The following is a 22,922-nucleotide window of genomic DNA, read 5'->3' as shown; positions in this document are numbered from 1 at the left end:
TGCTTCTGTCAAATTATAACATCAATTAATATAACTCAGGCGAACATATATATATATTTTTTATTATTATTATTTTCAGTGCAGCTTGACTCCACCGAAAACAAAACACACGTCATAATCTCTATGCTATCAAAATTTACAAGATGTATACGTACAGGTAAGCCACTATTCTCTGACATTATCGGAAATAGGCAAAAAACATTGAATCAACACAGGATTTGCATGCCAAGTTACATGGATTGTCAGTCCTGATTAGACTACAGACTTCAAACTTGAAAACTTAAAAAAATGGAGTAGACAATGACCCTTTCCTAAGGTAATTGGTGGCCCTTACAAGGGCCGATTTGCTAGAAGCTGAGGGGGTAGGGTGTCAGCTTAAGCTTTCTTCTCGGTTTTCTTGGGAAGAAGGACCGCCTGGATGTTGGGCAGCACGCCACCCTGGGCGATCGTGACCCCAGAAAGGAGCTTGTTCAACTCCTCGTCGTTTCTGATGGCCAACTGCAAGTGACGGGGGATGATCCTGGTCTTCTTGTTATCGCGAGCAGCATTGCCGGCCAACTCCAAGACTTCGGCTGCCAAATATTCCATGACGGCGGCCAGGTAAACCGGTGCACCGGCACCGACACGTTCGGCATAATTGCCCTTTCGCAAAAGTCGGTGGATTCTGCCGACGGGGAACTGAAGTCCGGCTCGGCTGGAGCGAGACTTGCTCTTTCCCTTCACTTTTCCTCCCTTTCCGCGTCCAGACATGATGATCTCTTGCTATCGATACAACGTGAAAACACAAATTTTTGCCAGCCAGTTTGGTGGTTTTGTTAAGTAGTATTGAATCGCCGCGAATGAGAGCGTCCGGGAGACACGTCTCGAAGCGCCATTGGTCCGTCTGATATCAACCGTCCTTTCTTAAAAACGAATCGACGGAGGTGGCGCCCATCGATCATCGGATCGACATCATCGTTGGGACTTCAAAGGAAGCAGTCACGCTATTCGCCCGCTCCTTCCGAGTATTCCCGCGCTTCGCGAAAAGAGTTCGTAGACAGCCAACCAGAGTCACCTACGTCACCCGCGACGAAGAAAGGTGATACACGGCGAGCAGAGACGACCCCGGACACCCGCGAACCGCGCCCCGAGAGTTCCCGCGCTTCCGCGAGCGACATCCAGAGAGAGCCAATCAGAGGCCACTACGTCACCCGAGCCACGTGAAGGTGATACACAGCGAGCAGAGACGACCCCGGACACCCGCGAACCGCTCCCCGAGAGTCCCCGCGCCTCCGCGAGCGAGATCCAGCGAGAGCCAATCAGAGGCCACTACGTCACCCGAGCCGAAGGAAGGTGATACACAGCGAGCTGAGACCACCCCGGACACCCGCGAGGATCGGCCCCCGCTTTCACCCAGGTCCGCGCTCCGACAAGGGACCCGCTCTCACCCAGGTCCGCGCTCCGACAAGGGACCCCACCCAGCAGAAGTCCGGCAGCCGACCAGAAGACCGGGAACCAGCAGAGGCACCTACCGCCAAAGCAGCCGAGCCCCGAAACCGGACCCGCTCTCACCCAGGTCCGCGCTCCGACAAGGGACCCGCTCTCACCCAGGTCCGCGCTCCGACAAGGGACCCCACCCAGCAGAAGTCCGGCAGCCGACCATACCAGAAGACCGGGAACCAGCAGAGGCACCTACCGCCAAAGCAGCCGAGCCCCGAAACCGGACCCGCTCTCACCCAGGTCCGCGCTCAGACAAGGGACCCCATCCAGCAGAAGACCGGCAGCCGACCATACCAGAAGACCGGGAATCAACAGAGGCACCTACCGCCAAAGCAGCCAAGCCCCGAAACCGGACCCGCTCTCACCCAGGTCCGCGCTCCGACAAGGGACCCGCTCTCACCCAGGTCCGCGCTCCGACAAGGGACCCCACCCAGCAGAAGTCCGGCAGCCGACCATACCAGAAGACCGGGAACCAGCAGAGGCACCTACCGCCAAAGCAGCCGAGCCCCGAAACCGGACCCGCTCTCACCCAGATCCGCGCTCCGACAAGGGACCCGCTCTCACCCAGGTCCGCGCTCCGACAAGGGACCCCATCCAACAGAAGACCGGCAGCCGACCATACCAGAAGACCGGGAACCAGCAGAGGCACCTACCGCTAAAGCAGCCGAGCCCCGAAACCGGACCCGCTCTCACCCAGGTCCGCGCTCCGACAAGGGACCCGCTCTCACCCAGGTCCGCGCTCCGACAAGGGACCCCAACCCAGCAGAAGACCGGCAGCCGACCATACCCGCACCTCCGCGAGCGAGATCCAGCGAGAGCCAATCAGAAGCCACTACGTCACCCAAGCCACTGGTAGGCGATACACAGCGAGCCGAAACGACCCCGGACACCCGCGACAGGAGCCCAAATAACAACAAGAGATACCCGCAGACACCAGAAATGAACCACCCTAAGGCCATGGAGTTCTTCTATGAGGAAACAACGACAGAAGCAAGACCAAGAACCCCACCTAAGAACCAGCCAAGACAAATAACAGAGGAAATGCAGTTCGTGACTCTGGGACGAGTCCCGCACAGTAGACCTAAACCACCCCCCACGACAACGACTGCGTCAGGAAACAAAGAAGGAGAACTGCAGGACAAAGTGACAATCACATATCAAAAGCCAACCAAGAAAAGGACCGTCACTTTCCAAGACTATACGCAGATAGATACACAGACCACCCAGCACAAAGAAGCACAGAAAGAAATCAACCAAGAAGACACAGAGGGGTACCAGTTTCCAAAGAAGGTAGCCCGCCCTTCTCACTCCTCCTTGCAAAACAAACCTACAGCAATCAGTAACCAGTTCGCAGCACTATCAGATAGGAACAACGAAGAGGAGCCCGGAGAAGAAGAGGAGTCTGGAGAAGAACCATCATCACCTGCACCAGCACGGCAAATCAGGATAAAACCACCTCCACTATACATATATGAGACATCACAGACATACTCAATAGGACAGGCAATCACAAGAAACGCCCAGAGTCGTCCCACCATGTTCAACACCTCCAGCGGACTCAAAATACATTTTCACAGCATGAAGGACTTCGAAGTAGCCAAAAAGATCTGTGAAGAAAGGAGAATCCAGTACGCCCACGGGAACCCACGCAAGAACACCATCAAGGTGGTACTGCGAGACATGCCGGGAGACACAAACGTAGAAGATATCAAACTCGACCTACAAGACCTGGGCTTCCAAGTCGAGAACGTCGTTCAACTACACAAAAGGGTGCAGAGGGAGCCCACACCAGAGGACGAAGACCAATCCAGAACGGAAAAGCTGAAGATGCCCCTCTACATGGCCACCCTGATCAAGGATGAACATGCTAAGAACGTATACGACGTGGGAGCCCTCCTGGCCTATCGCATCCGAGTGGAGGAATACAGACCCAGCCAGCAACTGCAGTGCTACAGATGCCAAAGATTAGGACACGCCCAAACAAACTGCAGGGCCAACCCCGCCTGCGTGCGCTGCGGAGGACCACACCTTTCACAAACCTGCCAAAAACCAAGAACAACACCTGCACGCTGCGCCAACTGTAAGGCAGACCACCCAGCAAACTACAGAGGCTGCCCCCTCTTCGCAGCCACCAGGAAACAACAAGAATCAACGAGAACCACTTCACACACAGGACAGGACACCCAAGCAGCAGCACCCAGGCCCGCACCCACAACCTGGCCTAAATTACCAAACAGATCACCGAATGAAGCAGCCACCCCGGAAGACCCCCCCGGAAACTCCATCAAGGACCTGTTAGATCTCATTCGGTCATGGAATATCCAGAGTATATGGAGAAAAATCCAAGGAGGACTCAACAAATTAAAGACCTGCAAGGACACCATCAGTAAAATTATAACCATCATCGACATATTTTCAGAAATACTGGACAATGGGGCACAACAATAGAGGAGAAATTCATAATCAACTACGATGTATCCACTGGAACGCCAATGGTGTTTTCAAGCAACGCCGCCTCTTCGAAAAATTCCTTCAAACCAACTCCATTGACGTGGCTCTAGTCTCAGAAACACATCTGAAGCCAATCCATAGATGGTCCATTCGAAACTTCACCATATACAGGACAGACAGACTCAACAGGCCGAAAGGTGGGACTGCCATAATCATCAGGACCTCGTTGCCAGCACAGCCAGTACAGCTACCTCAACTCCAGTCAATAGAAGGTACTGCAATCCAGCTACACAGTACAGGGAAAACCACAACGCTGGTAGCTGGCTACAAACCACCTGACCAAATTCTGGACCAAGCCGACATAATCGCCCTCAGGAACATGGACCAAAGAACAATAGTAGCAGGCGACCTGAACTGCAAGCACCCGGACTGGAACTCCCGCATGACAAATCCAAACGGAAGGAAACTGCGCGACATAACAAACTCCCAAGGACTCCAAGTATACGCCCCACCAGAACCAACATTTTACCCAGCAAGCGGAGGACGCCCGGATGTATTAGATGTCATAATAACAGGAAACGTACCCATCCCAAACACGCCAGAAACACTGAACGCCCTCGACTCGGACCACTTACCAGTCCTCTTCCAACTCACTCACCTTCACCGAAAACAAAAACCAAGACCACCTCAAACCACCACAATAGACTGGCAGAAGTTCATGGACCACCTCGCAGAAGTCACAGATCTACACTGCAAAATCAGAACACCTGAAGAGATTGAACAAATCGCACAAACAATCATTGAAAACATCAACACAGCAGCACTCATCAGCAGCACAACAACCAAGACCGAAGCCACCGAAGACCTCGACCCAGTGGAAATACTAATAATCAGCTTCAAACGATGGGCAAGGAAGAAGTGGCAGCGCACGCAGAATCGTCAATACAAAACCATCTGGAACGTGCTAGCAGGGAAGCTAAAGAAACGAATGTGGCACCACCAACAGCAAAAATGGGACGACCTGCTGGCTGAACACCAGAAGCTGGACCAGCAGTTCTGGAAAATCACTCGCTCACTCACCAACAGAGCCACAGGAACCACGCCACTACTACACGGACCGAGAGGACTGGCCTTCCAACCTGAGGAACAAGCCGAAATATTCGCTGATCATCTAGAGGAACAGTTCAACACCCCAGCCGAGCCATACGACGAAGACACCATCACACTAGTGGAGGAAGCCCTAGAGGAGGAGAGAGACAGACAGGGAGAGGAGAATCCCATACTCACCTCACCTGCAGAAGTTGCCCGAATCATCCGCCAACTGCCAGCAAGGAAAGCTCCTGGCCCGGACAAGATCAGCACCCAACAACTTAAACACCTCCCCAGGAAGACGCTGGTGCAAACAACGAAGTTATTCAACGCCATCCTGCTCACCGGACACATACCCATAAGCTGGAAGACAGCTAAAGTCATCATGATCCCTAAACCAGGAAAAGACAAGCTCTTCCCACAGAACTATCGACCGATAAGCCTACTAAACCACATCAGCAAGCTCTTCGAACGTGTACTACTACAAAGACTCAGGAACGTCACGGCAGCCCTCAACATAATACCAGACCACCAGTACGGATTCAGATCAGGCCACTCGACTACCACACAGCTAGTGCGACTCATAGATCATATCACCACAGGATACAACAACAAGGAACACACCCTGGCAGTGTTCCTGGACATCGAGAAGGCGTTTGACAAGATATGGACACAGGGACTAATCTACAAACTCACCCAAAAAGGATACCCCCAATGGATCACCGCATTAATATCATCATTCCTCCAAGACAGACGTTTCTACGTCACCTTCGCCGGAAGCAGATCGTCAACAAAGACCAGCAGGGCAGGAGTGCCACAGGGATCGACCCTCTCCCCACTCCTGTTCACAATCTACACATCAGACATGCCACAAATGCAACAATGCCACCAAGCTACGTATGCAGACGATGTCGCCTACTACACCAGCAGCAAGAACATCAGATGGCTATACCCAACCATGCAAGAACAGATACGCAAACTAGAGGACTGGACGACAAAATGGCGAATGCAAGTCAATGCAACCAAAAGTGAAGCTATCATGTTCACCAGGAGACGACCAAGAGCACCACACCAGCTACAACTACACGGAAATGACATCCCGAAGAAGACTACTACCAAATACCTGGGAGTAAAACTAGACGCAGAACTAACCTTCCGACAGCACCTCCAAGACTCAAGCAAAAAAGGACTCAACAGAGCACTCGCCCTCTACCCCATCTTCAAGAGCAGCGCCCTAACCATAGAGACAAGGGTGAGAATCTACAACACGATGATCCGACCAGCACTGACGTATGCAGCACCGGCGTGGGCACACGCCGCAAAATCCCACCAGTACCTACTACAAGTGATTCAAAACAGGGCATGTAGGATGATATCAGGACACGAAAGATCAACACGAATCACTCAACTCCACGAAGACCTGGAGATGACAACCCTGGATAACCACATCAGATACCTAGTGCACAAGTTCTGGCAAAACACACTTAACCACGAAAACCCAACAGTCCAGAACATCGGCAGACGCCCAGCCACGAGACAGGTACACGCCATGCCTAGACAGTAACTTCTGTAAACTCAGAAAAAAAAAAAAAAAAAAAAAAAAAAAAAAAAAAAAAAAAAAAAAAAAAAATAACTCCGTCAGCCACACAAGCATAGGAGAAAAACACCGACAACAAACATACTCCTAAAACATAACACATATAGGAGTCATGGGCCAGACCCGACACTCCATGATTATTCCAAACGCCAAGAAAGACCAGACCAGACCAGAGGCGCCCATCGAGTCTGTCTGCAACATGCCGCCAAAGACAAGTGGAAAAGCCGCCAAAAAGGCCGGAAAGGCCCAGAAGAACATCTCCAAGGGAGACAAAAAGAAGAAGCGGAGGAGGAAGGAGAGCTACGCAATTTACATCTACAAGGTGTTGAAGCAAGTTCACCCTGACACCGGCATCTCCAGCAAGGCGATGAGCATCATGAACAGCTTCGTCAACGACATCTTCGAGCGCATTGCCGCCGAAGCTTCCAGGCTCGCTCATTACAACAAGCGATCGACCATCACCAGCAGGGAGATCCAGACGGCCGTTCGGCTGCTCCTCCCCGGTGAACTGGCCAAGCACGCCGTCAGTGAAGGCACCAAGGCCGTGACTAAGTACACCAGCTCAAAGTAAACTCAAGGAAATAATTACCTTGCCGAAAAAGGCCCTTTTTAGGGCCAAAAATTGAATCTTGGAATTGGACGAACTTGTCTACCACCCCTCCGAAACGTACACTTACATAACCTAACGATATCTCAGCCTGCAAGCGAGAAGATTTTTGACCTTACGTATATATAAAAAAAAAATGCTTTTAAGGTACGACCTTAACCAGCACGTAATTTACAAAAATAGGCTAAATTTCCAAATTTTTTAGTTTCTTTTGCTGAATAGGACTTTTAGAGTTACATTTGGACAAAATGCCACTGCAAAAAAATAACCTAAGACTTGGAACAATTATTGATTCGGCGCATTATTATTTTGGATGAACACATAAAATAAACTTGTATATTTAACAAAAATAACTTTCAGGTTTCTATTTCACAATTGTACGTTTGTTACTAGAGTATGGCAGTGAAAGGTACACACAGATTAATATCTGCATATACTCGGTTGGGTTACATTAGGTTAGGTTTTGTTAGGTCGTGATTTTATTTCATTTTTCGTGTTTTCCTTCATTTTACTTTCAAAATTACTTTCAGTTTTCTCCACGAGCAGGGAAAAAGGAAGAGTTTGGCAGTCACATTCATAATTTGCACTAAAAGGGCTCACTTAACTTCTATGAAAGGGTGAGAACTGGTACGCTCAACGAAGTGTGACATTTGGCGGGAACCGTTGCATTTGAAATCGGTTACTCCAAGAATTGATCTGAACGTTGTTTCCAGAGGGCGGCGGCATCGGGGGGGGGGGTGGAACTTCAACTTACGATCCCGGAAGATTAGCATTTTTTTGTTCAGTTAGGGGTGGGGTTCGAACGCCTACATGCCTCCATTCGGTATCATTACATGCTGACTACACAACGAAAGTGTACGCGAATTTTTGAAGAGGAACCAAAGTTGTCTTACGCAAGGTCCTTTTTCCAGGAATTTGTCTCGCGTTCGTCTGAACCCAGATCCTCTGGGAGGTTAGGTTACGTTGACATGGCAAAAAAAAATGTTCATTCCATCCTATGCATTAATATTAGGGGTGTGCGGGATCCCGAAAAGTCGGGACCGGGGGGGGGATCCTGTCCCGATCCCGACTTCGGGAAATGACTTCCCGACTCCCGACCAGTCGAGAAATACCGAATGGTCATTTTATCGTTAATTCGTTTGCTGCAAAAAGTAACGGTTATGTAACGGTCTGCTGCCAAAAGTAACGATTTCGTAACCGTCTGCTGCCAAAAGTAACGGTTTTGTAACCGTTCCCTGCTAAAACTAACAGTTTCGTAACCGTTTACTGCCAAAAGTAACCGTTTCGTAACAGTTTACTGCCAAAAGTAACCGTTTTGTAACAGTTTACTGACAAAAGTAACCGTTTTGTAACAGTTTACTGACAAAAGTAACAGTTTCGTAACCGTTTGCTGCCAAAAGTAACCGTTCCGACCAGGACCTTCCCCACTTGCCTTCTGCTAAATTGTCCACTAGCGGGGACACTTTCACATCACTGCACTGATCGAGCATTCCCTTTCCGAAGGGAAAAGACGCGAGATTTGACATGCATCGGTTGAAACAGAACCTCGGTTTACGTGTCCTCGCCAACGAGTATGCGACATTTCCAATTCTTTATTCTGCGTGTGCACACCCCCCCCCCCCCCCGCCCCGGTGCGTTTCGGGCGAAATTGCCAACGGATCAGGGTTGCCGGGCCGGGACTATCCCTTTAGCGAACGCCTCCTTCCACGGCGATGGCATTTTGCAAAAAAATAAAAACGCCCAAAAAAAACACACTCCCTGCAACCGCCGGCACGTATCCTCGCCGAAAACTACCAACGCCGGGCTCTTCGGGGAGCGACGCGGCGGATCCGCCGGGCAGGGGAGCGCTCGCTCCCCGCCGGGATTATGGCGGCCGCCGGTAATAAGAACGCACCCTGCAACCCCGCAAGCCCCAAAAAACAGAAGAAAGTCGCCTTCCCCGATATTCATATATACTAATATACATTCTTCACTTATATTATTATTATTATTTGATGACAGGTATATTGAAAAAAAAAAAAAAAAAAAAAAAAAGCGATTCTGCAAAAACTGTCGGTGATTGATTGGCTTCAATTCACAAATAAAAGGCCACTATGAACCTTGAAAAAGAAAAAGGATGCCAACAGCACCTGGTGTTCCCAGGCGGTCACCCATCCAAGTACTGACCAGGCCCGACGCTGCTTGACTTCGGTGATCGGACGAGAACCGGTATATTCAGCGTGGTATGGCCGTTGGCGAAAGATACTGCTTTCGGTAAGGTACATATAGTCCAACTTCTCGTTTTCGGGGAAATGTCTCGTCTCGTGGGCACTGCCAAGAACGTGTAGAAGAAACATAACAAATAATTATACATTTCATTGTAGTCATAGTGAGAAATGTGCTTTAACACCCTTCCAGAGATGTGTGAACATAAAAGCTACAAGATAGAGAAGAAGAAAATTTAGTGCAGTGAATAAAAGTGAATCTCATGACCAACCTTTTTGATTCCACACTATATACCCAGGACCTAACAACGAAAAAGTGATTGGGCTCGGTTAGTTCGTATGAACTTTCCAGCCTGATCATTACCAGTGCGTAGTTATATATATATATATATATATATATATATATATATATACTCTCCAGCCTAGCTATTTCCTATTTTTGTGCTATCTTCGGACAACTTCATCGAGTTCTCGAATACGCGCTATTCCCACAAACCAAAGTAGGCAACGGGCACCTCGACACAAACTATTACATTATTATTATTTATCGGCGGAGAGCAGGAAGGGCCGCGCTAACTTTCGGTGCAAATGGCTGCTTTCGAATCGAACCACAGTCCTCATGCGATAGATTTTCGCCTATAAACGAAATTAAAGGCTATACATTGGAAGTAGGCCAGCTTCGTTCAAACACAGGCGTGTGCGACACACGCTACTTCGGAGATTGGCTTGAGAGGCCTGTCGTATGCTCAAGGCACCTGATTCTCAGCAAGAGAATAGGGGAAGGATTGAACTTCCATCTCCTCCGTGCAACCGACGCACCTTCTACCTTTTCTCAGAGAAAACTAAGGAAATCACGGGCATATGGAGGTCGCGCGTACACCTACGGTGAGTTTGACACGAAGGAAGCGAGGAACGTGGAAGTCGTGGGGACGGACTGCGGCACTTCACGGCTACTTCAAAGTTTCCGGAACGTACCCAACAACGAGGGATGCTGGTGCTCTCTAGCTCAGCACTGAAAAAATTAATCTTGGAAAGAGGAGGAAACACACTTACCGTTGTGGCAACTACAAACTTCAGTTTGCTTCGGCCCGCCTGAGAGCTGCTCTCGCTCCGGTCCGCGCTCCGAGAGAAAAGGGGGTCGAAACCTCGGCGCGGGGATTCATTTTCGTTCCGAAAAGAGCGTAGATATGGCAGATACGGCATCAGCTCCCTCAGCCCCGACGGCGGCTTCGCCCAAGAAGTCCTCGAAGGCGAAAAAGCCGAGAACGGCTCCTTCCCATCCCAGGACATCCGAGATGGTGAACAACGCTATCAAGAACTTGAAGGAGCGCGGAGGCTCTTCCCTGCAGGCCATCAAGAAGTACATCACCCAGAACTACAAGGTCGACGCCGAGAAGCTCGCGCCCTTCATCAAGAAGTACCTGAGGAGCGCCGTGGCATCAGGTTCTTTGGTGCAAACCAAAGGAAAGGGTGCCTCCGGATCTTTCAAACTCAGCGCTTCGTCGCTGAAGGAGAAACCGGAAAGCGGGGCTGTTTCCAAGACCAAACGCTCGGCTCCCAAGGAGAAGAAACCGGCAAAGAAAGCTGCCCCGGCCAAGCGACCAAAGAAGACCGGCGAAAAGAAGAAGGCACCTGTTGCAAAGCCAAAGAAGTCTCCATCGAAAGTGAAAAAGGCAAAGACGCCCAAGAAACCAAAGGCGCCAAAGCCAAAGAAGGCTGCCAAGCCCAAGGCAGCAAAGAAGGCTGCACCAAAAAAGAAGTAAAATGGTTGAGCACGCAAGTGTTCCCCATAAAAAGGTCCTTCTGAGGACCATCAAAATTCTCCTGGAAGGAGCGAATTTGCACGATCACTCAATCTTATAACCTTTCCTTTCATCGGACACGGTGTCATCCTTTCCCTTCCATCCATGCATTTTCTTTTTTAAAAAAATGAAAGCAATACACTAGTCACATTATGTCGTCATAATTTGTTTGACTTCGTTTCCATCGATTCTATGAAATGAACTGCGAGTAAGATATTAGATTTAAAGATTTAGCGAGAGCTTTATTATTAAAACTGAATATTCATGAAATATCGCCCAATTGCTTCGGCATTATTATTTTAAATAACTTTTGGATAAACGCGAGGATAGGGATGGAATTGACAATAATAATAAAAAATAAAGAGAGATACGACCAAAACGTACTTTCCAAGTAGGATTTGTGGTCCTCAAAAGGACCGATTGTTTGCCAAGGGCAGCGGAATGCGCTTAAGCACGCTCTCCACGAATGCGGCGGGCGAGCTGGATGTCCTTTGGCATGATAGTGACACGCTTAGCGTGGATGGCACACAAGTTGGTATCTTCGAAGAGACCGACGAGGTAAGCCTCGCTGGCCTCCTGGAGAGCCATGACTGCGGAACTCTGGAAGCGCAAGTCGGTCTTGAAATCTTGAGCGATCTCGCGGACGAGACGCTGGAAAGGAAGCTTCCTGATGAGCAACTCGGTGCTCTTCTGGTAGCGACGGATTTCTCGAAGAGCCACGGTACCTGGCCTGTACCTATGGGGCTTCTTCACTCCTCCGGTGGCGGGAGCGCTCTTCCTAGCTGCCTTTGTGGCGAGCTGCTTCCTTGGGGCCTTGCCTCCGGTGGATTTTCGTGCAGTTTGCTTAGTCCGGGCCATTGTCGCGTGCTTGTCCTAAGCGTTTCCGTTTCAAACAATCGCGCCAACCAAAAATCATGCCTTTATATGCTTTGCCCTGAAAGGTGCCGTGCATGCTCCTGATTCGTGAAATCAAACCGAAAAGCGGATTTCCCATTGGCTCCCGCCATTCTGCCCCCCTCTGTCGAAGGCGTACAAAACTGAGCCGGCTCGCCGGGAAGGCTTCATTCTCATCTTTCGAATCCACGTACGTGCACTGCAGAAATGACAGGCAGAGGTAAAGGAGGAAAGGGACTCGGCAAAGGAGGTGCCAAGCGCCACCGTAAAGTTCTCCGAGACAACATCCAGGGTATCACCAAGCCCGCCATCCGCCGTCTTGCCCGGCGAGGAGGTGTGAAGCGAATCTCCGGTCTCATCTACGAAGAGACACGCGGCGTCCTCAAGGTGTTCTTGGAGAACGTTATCCGCGATGCCGTCACCTACACGGAGCACGCCAAGAGGAAAACCGTAACCGCCATGGACGTCGTGTACGCACTCAAACGTCAAGGCAGAACCTTGTACGGTTTCGGAGGTTAAGGGCTCTAGTTTGCCTGTCCTCCATCTTGAAAAATCGGCCCTTCTAAGGGCCACAAATCTTTTCTTTGAGGAAGGAAATGTCAGCTTTCAACTTTCCCCGAACCTTACCCCCTGATCCCAGCCTCGATTCGAACGATTTCTCTCGTCTCGAGTTCATAATGACATAAGAATGATTGAAATAATTGAGAATTCAACAAAAAATATTCACGCGAGGACTCTCAGCATTCGCTAGATGACTACCCACCCTTCGTTCGTCGTTTAGCAAAGCAAAAGAAATTTATGTGAAATTCAGATTGCTTCTGTCAAATTATAACATCAATTAATATAACTCAGGCGAACATATATATATATTTTTTATTATTATTATTTTCAGTGCAGCTTGACTCCACCGAAAACAAAACACACGTCATAATCTCTATGCTATCAAAATTTACAAGATGTATACGTACAGGTAAGCCACTATTCTCTGACATTATCGGAAATAGGCAAAAAACATTGAATCAACACAGGATTTGCATGCCAAGTTACATGGATTGTCAGTCCTGATTAGACTACAGACTTCAAACTTGAAAACTTAAAAAAATGGAGTAGACAATGACCCTTTCCTAAGGTAATTGGTGGCCCTTACAAGGGCCGATTTGCTAGAAGCTGAGGGGGTAGGGTGTCAGCTTAAGCTTTCTTCTCGGTTTTCTTGGGAAGAAGGACCGCCTGGATGTTGGGCAGCACGCCACCCTGGGCGATCGTGACCCCAGAAAGGAGCTTGTTCAACTCCTCGTCGTTTCTGATGGCCAACTGCAAGTGACGGGGGATGATCCTGGTCTTCTTGTTATCGCGAGCAGCATTGCCGGCCAACTCCAAGACTTCGGCTGCCAAATATTCCATGACGGCGGCCAGGTAAACCGGTGCACCGGCACCGACACGTTCGGCATAATTGCCCTTTCGCAAAAGTCGGTGGATTCTGCCGACGGGGAACTGAAGTCCGGCTCGGCTGGAGCGAGACTTGCTCTTTCCCTTCACTTTTCCTCCCTTTCCGCGTCCAGACATGATGATCTCTTGCTATCGATACAACGTGAAAACACAAATTTTTGCCAGCCAGTTTGGTGGTTTTGTTAAGTAGTATTGAATCGCCGCGAATGAGAGCGTCCGGGAGACACGTCTCGAAGCGCCATTGGTCCGTCTGATATCAACCGTCCTTTCTTAAAAACGAATCGACGGAGGTGGCGCCCATCGAGTCTGTCTGCAACATGCCGCCAAAGACAAGTGGAAAAGCCGCCAAAAAGGCCGGAAAGGCCCAGAAGAACATCTCCAAGGGAGACAAAAAGAAGAAGCGGAGGAGGAAGGAGAGCTACGCAATTTACATCTACAAGGTGTTGAAGCAAGTTCACCCTGACACCGGCATCTCCAGCAAGGCGATGAGCATCATGAACAGCTTCGTCAACGACATCTTCGAGCGCATTGCCGCCGAAGCTTCCAGGCTCGCTCATTACAACAAGCGATCGACCATCACCAGCAGGGAGATCCAGACGGCCGTTCGGCTGCTCCTCCCCGGTGAACTGGCCAAGCACGCCGTCAGTGAAGGCACCAAGGCCGTGACTAAGTACACCAGCTCAAAGTAAACTCAAGGAAATAATTACCTTGCCGAAAAAGGCCCTTTTTAGGGCCAAAAATTGAATCTTGGAATTGGACGAACTTGTCTACCACCCCTCCGAAACGTACACTTACATAACCTAACGATATCTCAGCCTGCAAGCGAGAAGATTTTTGACCTTACGTATATATAAAAAAAAAATGCTTTTAAGGTACGACCTTAACCAGCACGTAATTTACAAAAATAGGCTAAATTTCCAAATTTTTTAGTTTCTTTTGCTGAATAGGACTTTTAGAGTTACATTTGGACAAAATGCCACTGCAAAAAAATAACCTAAGACTTGGAACAATTATTGATTCGGCGCATTATTATTTTGGATGAACACATAAAATAAACTTGTATATTTAACAAAAATAACTTTCAGGTTTCTATTTCACAATTGTACGTTTGTTACTAGAGTATGGCAGTGAAAGGTACACACAGATTAATATCTGCATATACTCGGTTGGGTTACATTAGGTTAGGTTTTGTTAGGTCGTGATTTTATTTCATTTTTCGTGTTTTCCTTCATTTTACTTTCAAAATTACTTTCAGTTTTCTCCACGAGCAGGGAAAAAGGAAGAGTTTGGCAGTCACATTCATAATTTGCACTAAAAGGGCTCACTTAACTTCTATGAAAGGGTGAGAACTGGTACGCTCAACGAAGTGTGACATTTGGCGGGAACCGTTGCATTTGAAATCGGTTACTCCAAGAATTGATCTGAACGTTGTTTCCAGAGGGCGGCGGCATCGGGGGGGGGGGTGGAACTTCAACTTACGATCCCGGAAGATTAGCATTTTTTTGTTCAGTTAGGGGTGGGGTTCGAACGCCTACATGCCTCCATTCGGTATCATTACATGCTGACTACACAACGAAAGTGTACGCGAATTTTTGAAGAGGAACCAAAGTTGTCTTACGCAAGGTCCTTTTTCCAGGAATTTGTCTCGCGTTCGTCTGAACCCAGATCCTCTGGGAGGTTAGGTTACGTTGACATGGCAAAAAAAAATGTTCATTCCATCCTATGCATTAATATTAGGGGTGTGCGGGATCCCGAAAAGTCGGGACCGGGGGGGGGATCCTGTCCCGATCCCGACTTCGGGAAATGACTTCCCGACTCCCGACCAGTCGAGAAATACCGAATGGTCATTTTATCGTTAATTCGTTTGCTGCAAAAAGTAACGGTTATGTAACGGTCTGCTGCCAAAAGTAACGATTTCGTAACCGTCTGCTGCCAAAAGTAACGGTTTTGTAACCGTTCCCTGCTAAAACTAACAGTTTCGTAACCGTTTACTGCCAAAAGTAACCGTTTCGTAACAGTTTACTGCCAAAAGTAACCGTTTTGTAACAGTTTACTGACAAAAGTAACCGTTTTGTAACAGTTTACTGACAAAAGTAACAGTTTCGTAACCGTTTGCTGCCAAAAGTAACCGTTCCGACCAGGACCTTCCCCACTTGCCTTCTGCTAAATTGTCCACTAGCGGGGACACTTTCACATCACTGCACTGATCGAGCATTCCCTTTCCGAAGGGAAAAGACGCGAGATTTGACATGCATCGGTTGAAACAGAACCTCGGTTTACGTGTCCTCGCCAACGAGTATGCGACATTTCCAATTCTTTATTCTGCGTGTGCACACCCCCCCCCCCCCCCGCCCCGGTGCGTTTCGGGCGAAATTGCCAACGGATCAGGGTTGCCGGGCCGGGACTATCCCTTTAGCGAACGCCTCCTTCCACGGCGATGGCATTTTGCAAAAAAATAAAAACGCCCAAAAAAAACACACTCCCTGCAACCGCCGGCACGTATCCTCGCCGAAAACTACCAACGCCGGGCTCTTCGGGGAGCGACGCGGCGGATCCGCCGGGCAGGGGAGCGCTCGCTCCCCGCCGGGATTATGGCGGCCGCCGGTAATAAGAACGCACCCTGCAACCCCGCAAGCCCCAAAAAACAGAAGAAAGTCGCCTTCCCCGATATTCATATATACTAATATACATTCTTCACTTATATTATTATTATTATTTGATGACAGGTATATTGAAAAAAAAAAAAAAAAAAAAAAAAAGCGATTCTGCAAAAACTGTCGGTGATTGATTGGCTTCAATTCACAAATAAAAGGCCACTATGAACCTTGAAAAAGAAAAAGGATGCCAACAGCACCTGGTGTTCCCAGGCGGTCACCCATCCAAGTACTGACCAGGCCCGACGCTGCTTGACTTCGGTGATCGGACGAGAACCGGTATATTCAGCGTGGTATGGCCGTTGGCGAAAGATACTGCTTTCGGTAAGGTACATATAGTCCAACTTCTCGTTTTCGGGGAAATGTCTCGTCTCGTGGGCACTGCCAAGAACGTGTAGAAGAAACATAACAAATAATTATACATTTCATTGTAGTCATAGTGAGAAATGTGCTTTAACACCCTTCCAGAGATGTGTGAACATAAAAGCTACAAGATAGAGAAGAAGAAAATTTAGTGCAGTGAATAAAAGTGAATCTCATGACCAACCTTTTTGATTCCACACTATATACCCAGGACCTAACAACGAAAAAGTGATTGGGCTCGGTTAGTTCGTATGAACTTTCCAGCCTGATCATTACCAGTGCGTAGTTATATATATATATATATATATATATATATATATATACTCTCCAGCCTAGCTATTTCCTATTTTTGTGCTATCTTCGGACAACTTCATCGAGTTCTCGAATACGCGCTATTCCCACAAACCAAAGTAGGCAACGGGCACCTCGACACAAACTATTACATTATTATTATTTATCGGCGGAGAGCAGGAAGGGCCGCGCTAACTTTCGGTGCAAATGGCTGCTTTCGAATCGAACCACAGTCCTCATGCGATAGATTTTCGCCTATAAACGAAATTAAAGGCTATACATTGGAAGTAGGCCAGCTTCGTTCAAACACAGGCGTGTGCGACACACGCTACTTCGGAGATTGGCTTGAGAGGCCTGTCGTATGCTCAAGGCACCTGATTCTCAGCAAGAGAATAGGGGAAGGATTGAACTTCCATCTCCTCCGTGCAACCGACGCACCTTCTACCTTTTCTCAGAGAAAACTAAGGAAATCACGGGCATATGGAGGTCGCGCGTACACCTACGGTGAGTTTGACACGAAGGAAGCGAGGAACGTGGAAGTCGTGGGGACGGACTGCGGCACTTCACGGCTACTTCAAAGTTTCCGGAACGTACCCAACAACGAGGGATGCTGGTGCTCTCTAGCTCAGCACTGAAAAAATTAATCTTGGAAAGAGGAGGAAACACACTTACCGTTGTGGCAACTACAAACTTCAGTTTGCTTCGGCCCGCCTGAGAGCTGCTCTCGCTCCGGTCCGCGCTCCGAGAGAAAAGGGGGTCGAAACCTCGGCGCGGGGATTCATTTTCGTTCCGAAAAGAGCGTAGATATGGCAGATACGGCATCAGCTCCCTCAGCCCCGACGGCGGCTTCGCCCAAGAAGTCCTCGAAGGCGAAAAAGCCGAGAACGGCTCCTTCCCATCCCAGGACATCCGAGATGGTGAACAACGCTATCAAGAACTTGAAGGAGCGCGGAGGCTCTTCCCTGCAGGCCATCAAGAAGTACATCACCCAGAACTACAAGGTCGACGCCGAGAAGCTCGCGCCCTTCATCAAGAAGTACCTGAGGAGCGCCGTGGCATCAGGTTCTTTGGTGCAAACCAAAGGAAAGGGTGCCTCCGGATCTTTCAAACTCAGCGCTTCGTCGCTGAAGGAGAAACCGGAAAGCGGGGCTGTTTCCAAGACCAAACGCTCGGCTCCCAAGGAGAAGAAACCGGCAAAGAAAGCTGCCCCGGCCAAGCGACCAAAGAAGACCGGCGAAAAGAAGAAGGCACCTGTTGCAAAGCCAAAGAAGTCTCCATCGAAAGTGAAAAAGGCAAAGACGCCCAAGAAACCAAAGGCGCCAAAGCCAAAGAAGGCTGCCAAGCCCAAGGCAGCAAAGAAGGCTGCACCAAAAAAGAAGTAAAATGGTTGAGCACGCAAGTGTTCCCCATAAAAAGGTCCTTCTGAGGACCATCAAAATTCTCCTGGAAGGAGCGAATTTGCACGATCACTCAATCTTATAACCTTTCCTTTCATCGGACACGGTGTCATCCTTTCCCTTCCATCCATGCATTTTCTTTTTTAAAAAAATGAAAGCAATACACTAGTCACATTATGTCGTCATAATTTGTTTGACTTCGTTTCCATCGATTCTATGAAATGAACTGCGAGTAAGATATTAGATTTAAAGATTTAGCGAGAGCTTTATTATTAAAACTGAATATTCATGAAATATCGCCCAATTGCTTCGGCATTATTATTTTAAATAACTTTTGGATAAACGCGAGGATAGGGATGGAATTGACAATAATAATAAAAAATAAAGAGAGATACGACCAAAACGTACTTTCCAAGTAGGATTTGTGGTCCTCAAAAGGACCGATTGTTTGCCAAGGGCAGCGGAATGCGCTTAAGCACGCTCTCCACGAATGCGGCGGGCGAGCTGGATGTCCTTTGGCATGATAGTGACACGCTTAGCGTGGATGGCACACAAGTTGGTATCTTCGAAGAGACCGACGAGGTAAGCCTCGCTGGCCTCCTGGAGAGCCATGACTGCGGAACTCTGGAAGCGCAAGTCGGTCTTGAAATCTTGAGCGATCTCGCGGACGAGACGCTGGAAAGGAAGCTTCCTGATGAGCAACTCGGTGCTCTTCTGGTAGCGACGGATTTCTCGAAGAGCCACGGTACCTGGCCTGTACCTATGGGGCTTCTTCACTCCTCCGGTGGCGGGAGCGCTCTTCCTAGCTGCCTTTGTGGCGAGCTGCTTCCTTGGGGCCTTGCCTCCGGTGGATTTTCGTGCAGTTTGCTTAGTCCGGGCCATTGTCGCGTGCTTGTCCTAAGCGTTTCCGTTTCAAACAATCGCGCCAACCAAAAATCATGCCTTTATATGCTTTGCCCTGAAAGGTGCCGTGCATGCTCCTGATTCGTGAAATCAAACCGAAAAGCGGATTTCCCATTGGCTCCCGCCATTCTGCCCCCCTCTGTCGAAGGCGTACAAAACTGAGCCGGCTCGCCGGGAAGGCTTCATTCTCATCTTTCGAATCCACGTACGTGCACTGCAGAAATGACAGGCAGAGGTAAAGGAGGAAAGGGACTCGGCAAAGGAGGTGCCAAGCGCCACCGTAAAGTTCTCCGAGACAACATCCAGGGTATCACCAAGCCCGCCATCCGCCGTCTTGCCCGGCGAGGAGGTGTGAAGCGAATCTCCGGTCTCATCTACGAAGAGACACGCGGCGTCCTCAAGGTGTTCTTGGAGAACGTTATCCGCGATGCCGTCACCTACACGGAGCACGCCAAGAGGAAAACCGTAACCGCCATGGACGTCGTGTACGCACTCAAACGTCAAGGCAGAACCTTGTACGGTTTCGGAGGTTAAGGGCTCTAGTTTGCCTGTCCTCCATCTTGAAAAATCGGCCCTTCTAAGGGCCACAAATCTTTTCTTTGAGGAAGGAAATGTCAGCTTTCAACTTTCCCCGAACCTTACCCCCTGATCCCAGCCTCGATTCGAACGATTTCTCTCGTCTCGAGTTCATAATGACATAAGAATGATTGAAATAATTGAGAATTCAACAAAAAATATTCACGCGAGGACTCTCAGCATTCGCTAGATGACTACCCACCCTTCGTTCGTCGTTTAGCAAAGCAAAAGAAATTTATGTGAAATTCAGATTGCTTCTGTCAAATTATAACATCAATTAATATAACTCAGGCGAACATATATATATATTTTTTATTATTATTATTTTCAGTGCAGCTTGACTCCACCGAAAACAAAACACACGTCATAATCTCTATGCTATCAAAATTTACAAGATGTATACGTACAGGTAAGCCACTATTCTCTGACATTATCGGAAATAGGCAAAAAACATTGAATCAACACAGGATTTGCATGCCAAGTTACATGGATTGTCAGTCCTGATTAGACTACAGACTTCAAACTTGAAAACTTAAAAAAATGGAGTAGACAATGACCCTTTCCTAAGGTAATTGGTGGCCCTTACAAGGGCCGATTTGCTAGAAGCTGAGGGGGTAGGGTGTCAGCTTAAGCTTTCTTCTCGGTTTTCTTGGGAAGAAGGACCGCCTGGATGTTGGGCAGCACGCCACCCTGGGCGATCGTGACCCCAGAAAGGAGCTTGTTCAACTCCTCGTCGTTTCTGATGGCCAACTGCAAGTGACGGGGGATGATCCTGGTCTTCTTGTTATCGCGAGCAGCATTGCCGGCCAACTCCAAGACTTCGGCTGCCAAATATTCCATGACGGCGGCCAGGTAAACCGGTGCACCGGCACCGACACGTTCGGCATAATTGCCCTTTCGCAAAAGTCGGTGGATTCTGCCGACGGGGAACTGAAGTCCGGCTCGGCTGGAGCGAGACTTGCTCTTTCCCTTCACTTTTCCTCCCTTTCCGCGTCCAGACATGATGATCTCTTGCTATCGATACAACGTGAAAACACAAATTTTTGCCAGCCAGTTTGGTGGTTTTGTTAAGTAGTATTGAATCGCCGCGAATGAGAGCGTCCGGGAGACACGTCTCGAAGCGCCATTGGTCCGTCTGATATCAACCGTCCTTTCTTAAAAACGAATCGACGGAGGTGGCGCCCATCGAGTGTGTATCGAGTCTGTGTATCGAGACTGAGACTGGAGCTTGAAGGAGACAGACCTGCTTTTGACTCAGTGAAGAAAAAGTCGATTGCCCATTGAAATTTTCTCAACTGGGTTGTAGATATCGGCGATTGAGAGACGAGCAAGCTGTTTTCTGACTCCAAGAAGAAAGAACGGTTGTCTTATATGCAATTTTTATTGCAATTAATGAAAACTTTTTATTACAGCGCTTGAGTAGAAATACGAATATTACTCGCAAGTGGCTAAGGGCCCCCTCGTGATCCGCTTTCTCTTAACTGGGACGGAGATCTTGGGGATGAACAGGCTTTGCCGACACCCCAGGACGTCACTAGCGTGAAATATTTTTATTTCATTGCACTACTCGTAGCATCGTCAGAACTTCAAGAACTGCGCGTAAATATCAATACCCATCCATGTAATAGTCGCTCCCCAGCCCCTGTTCCATTTTGCGCCAAAAAGCTCCCTCAGAGCGCCAGAATTTTCCCACAAAAAGTCAAACGAAAATCCTGACTCCCTATTGGCCGAAACTCAAACTCGGGAGGAGGCCTCCTATTGGCCGAACCTCCGGCCAGGCTTGAATCTGAATCCAGCCTCCTCATTGGCTGGAAGTCAAAACCGGGAGACGCTCTCCTATTGGCCGAGCCACATGGCGGACCCAAGTCCAAATCCGGCTCTCCTATTGGCCGACGAGCTCTCCATGCAAAATCCTATAGGGATGGAGAGCCCAGACGAAGAAAGGCATCGCGTAACCAAAAAAAGCGATTTTAATGGCAAGAAACTAGGCGATCATTCTGAATTTAACTTCAGCAATGATAAAGACATGGAAAATGCATACGACTCCTCTTCGGAAGAGTCTTCATGCATTCTTTCATCAGATGAGGAAGAAAAAGAAAAAGGGGGGGAGATCGACACTGCAGTTCCCCCCACCCCCCTTAGAAAAAAAAGATCGAACTCCGATCAGGCAAATAAAGACGGGGCTGCGTCGCAGGACACAATTACGCCTGCTCAACGCAACCAGACGTCACAAAAACCCAAAACAACAACAATCAGGGAAAATGACGTAATATTTGAATTCGGTACCAACCCGAAATCAAAAACAAAAAACCGCAAATTGAAAATTAAAAAAGCGGGCGTCCAAAACTTCACAAAAAGCCTCCTGGAAGAGGAGTTGATGCAACCGGACGTTAAAAAACGAAAACAGGGTTCCCCAAAACAAGAATCCAGCACAATTAACGCTAACAACCAACAAAAAGCGCCAAAGCGGACGCAAAAAGAATGCGAACGCTTAATAAGCGAGACCTTTCCTGCGCTTAACATAAGCGACAAGGAACCAAAACAATTGTTCTATGACCATACGAACGATAAAGCAGACAGTATGAAATGGGCCAGGCTGAACAAGCTGAACAACGTCCCGCTTTCAGCACCCATATCACCCACCTTAGGGAAACCGCTGGCAAAAAGTAAGCCCAGATTCCCTCCAATAACAGTCAAAAACCCACAAAAATTTGTCAAGCTGTGCAAAGACAAGCGAATCCAAAACATCCTTTGCACGGCAAAAGGGAACATAATGAAGGTGACCGCTTATGATAGCGACACCTACAATAAAATACTAACGGAGCTCAACAAAAACAAATTCGAGTTCCACTACCATAAAGCAACAGCTCATAAGCCTTATCGTTTCGTGATTAAGGGACTCCAAGCTTGGATGGACCCACACGAAATCGAAGAAGACCTGAAAATAGCTACAGGTATTGATGCCGAAGTAACTCAGATGAATTACATCGATAAATTCACCGAAAGCTATCCCAAAAAGAAAAAAAGTCACTCCTTTTTGGTAAAAACGTTTGAGCAAAACAAGGAAAAGTTACTCAGACTAAAAAAACTCGAACACCTTGGCATAGTGAGAGTCCACATCGAGGACTACATCGTACCAGATGTCCCACTACAATGCCACCAATGCCAG

The 22,922-nt window shown here is 48.5% G+C and overlaps 9 protein-coding genes and 2 non-coding genes across 11 annotated transcripts; 4 read left to right on the top strand and 7 right to left on the bottom strand.

Moving 5' to 3' along the window:
* Positions 1-375: 375 nt before the first annotated feature.
* On the bottom strand, positions 376-750 carry LOC145992993 (histone H2A). The gene has a single exon (XM_083129388.1). The coding sequence runs from the start codon at positions 748-750 to the stop codon at positions 376-378; it is 375 nt and encodes a 124-aa protein (XP_082985514.1).
* Positions 751-6,728: 5,978 nt separating this feature from the next.
* LOC145992992 (histone H2B-like) lies at positions 6,729-7,187 on the top strand. The gene has a single exon (XM_083129387.1). The coding sequence runs from the start codon at positions 6,729-6,731 to the stop codon at positions 7,185-7,187; it is 459 nt and encodes a 152-aa protein (XP_082985513.1).
* Positions 7,188-9,340: 2,153 nt separating this feature from the next.
* Positions 9,341-9,459, bottom strand: LOC145993072 (5S ribosomal RNA). Its single transcript, XR_014442283.1, has one exon. It is a non-coding gene; the product is annotated as a 5S ribosomal RNA (ribosomal RNA).
* A 2,217-nt stretch (positions 9,460-11,676) lies between these two features.
* Positions 11,677-12,087, bottom strand: LOC145992991 (histone H3). The gene has a single exon (XM_083129385.1). It carries the CDS (start codon positions 12,085-12,087, stop codon positions 11,677-11,679), a length of 411 nt encoding a protein of 136 aa, XP_082985511.1.
* Positions 12,088-12,321: 234 nt separating this feature from the next.
* On the top strand, positions 12,322-12,642 carry LOC145992990 (histone H4-like; the record flags this gene model as incomplete). Its single annotated transcript, XM_083129384.1, has 1 exon — positions 12,322-12,642. A coding segment is annotated over one exon (321 nt), but the record flags the coding sequence as incomplete, so codon positions are not given.
* Positions 12,643-13,311: 669 nt separating this feature from the next.
* Positions 13,312-13,686, bottom strand: LOC145992989 (histone H2A). The gene has a single exon (XM_083129383.1). It carries the CDS (start codon positions 13,684-13,686, stop codon positions 13,312-13,314), a length of 375 nt encoding a protein of 124 aa, XP_082985509.1.
* A 200-nt stretch (positions 13,687-13,886) lies between these two features.
* On the top strand, positions 13,887-14,258 carry LOC145992988 (histone H2B). The gene has a single exon (XM_083129382.1). The coding sequence runs from the start codon at positions 13,887-13,889 to the stop codon at positions 14,256-14,258; it is 372 nt and encodes a 123-aa protein (XP_082985508.1).
* Positions 14,259-16,411: 2,153 nt separating this feature from the next.
* On the bottom strand, positions 16,412-16,530 carry LOC145993071 (5S ribosomal RNA). The gene has a single exon (XR_014442282.1). It is a non-coding gene; the product is annotated as a 5S ribosomal RNA (ribosomal RNA).
* A 2,215-nt stretch (positions 16,531-18,745) lies between these two features.
* On the bottom strand, positions 18,746-19,156 carry LOC145992987 (histone H3). Its single transcript, XM_083129381.1, has one exon. It carries the CDS (start codon positions 19,154-19,156, stop codon positions 18,746-18,748), a length of 411 nt encoding a protein of 136 aa, XP_082985507.1.
* A 234-nt stretch (positions 19,157-19,390) lies between these two features.
* Positions 19,391-19,711, top strand: LOC145992986 (histone H4-like; the record flags this gene model as incomplete). The annotated part of the gene is made up of 1 exon (XM_083129380.1): positions 19,391-19,711. A coding segment is annotated over one exon (321 nt), but the record flags the coding sequence as incomplete, so codon positions are not given.
* A 669-nt stretch (positions 19,712-20,380) lies between these two features.
* LOC145992985 (histone H2A) lies at positions 20,381-20,755 on the bottom strand. The gene has a single exon (XM_083129379.1). It carries the CDS (start codon positions 20,753-20,755, stop codon positions 20,381-20,383), a length of 375 nt encoding a protein of 124 aa, XP_082985505.1.
* Positions 20,756-22,922: the final 2,167 nt, after the last annotated feature.

Source organism: Lepisma saccharinum, chromosome 9 (assembly GCF_977018435.1).
Source record: "Lepisma saccharinum chromosome 9, izLepSacc3.1, whole genome shotgun sequence".
NCBI lineage: Eukaryota > Metazoa > Arthropoda > Insecta > Zygentoma > Lepismatidae > Lepisma > Lepisma saccharinum.
This window is presented reverse-complemented; position numbering and strand designations above follow the sequence as displayed.

Excerpts from the sequence above, each read along its gene's own strand:
- LOC145992992 (XM_083129387.1), top strand. The coding sequence starts at position 6,729 with ATGGGCCAGACCCGACACTCCATGATTATTCCAAACGCCAAGAAAGAC.
- LOC145992991 (XM_083129385.1), bottom strand. The coding sequence starts at position 12,087 with ATGGCCCGGACTAAGCAAACTGCACGAAAATCCACCGGAGGCAAGGCC.
- LOC145992993 (XM_083129388.1), bottom strand. The coding sequence starts at position 750 with ATGTCTGGACGCGGAAAGGGAGGAAAAGTGAAGGGAAAGAGCAAGTCT.
- LOC145992989 (XM_083129383.1), bottom strand. The coding sequence starts at position 13,686 with ATGTCTGGACGCGGAAAGGGAGGAAAAGTGAAGGGAAAGAGCAAGTCT.
- LOC145992987 (XM_083129381.1), bottom strand. The coding sequence starts at position 19,156 with ATGGCCCGGACTAAGCAAACTGCACGAAAATCCACCGGAGGCAAGGCC.
- LOC145992988 (XM_083129382.1), top strand. The coding sequence starts at position 13,887 with ATGCCGCCAAAGACAAGTGGAAAAGCCGCCAAAAAGGCCGGAAAGGCC.
- LOC145992985 (XM_083129379.1), bottom strand. The coding sequence starts at position 20,755 with ATGTCTGGACGCGGAAAGGGAGGAAAAGTGAAGGGAAAGAGCAAGTCT.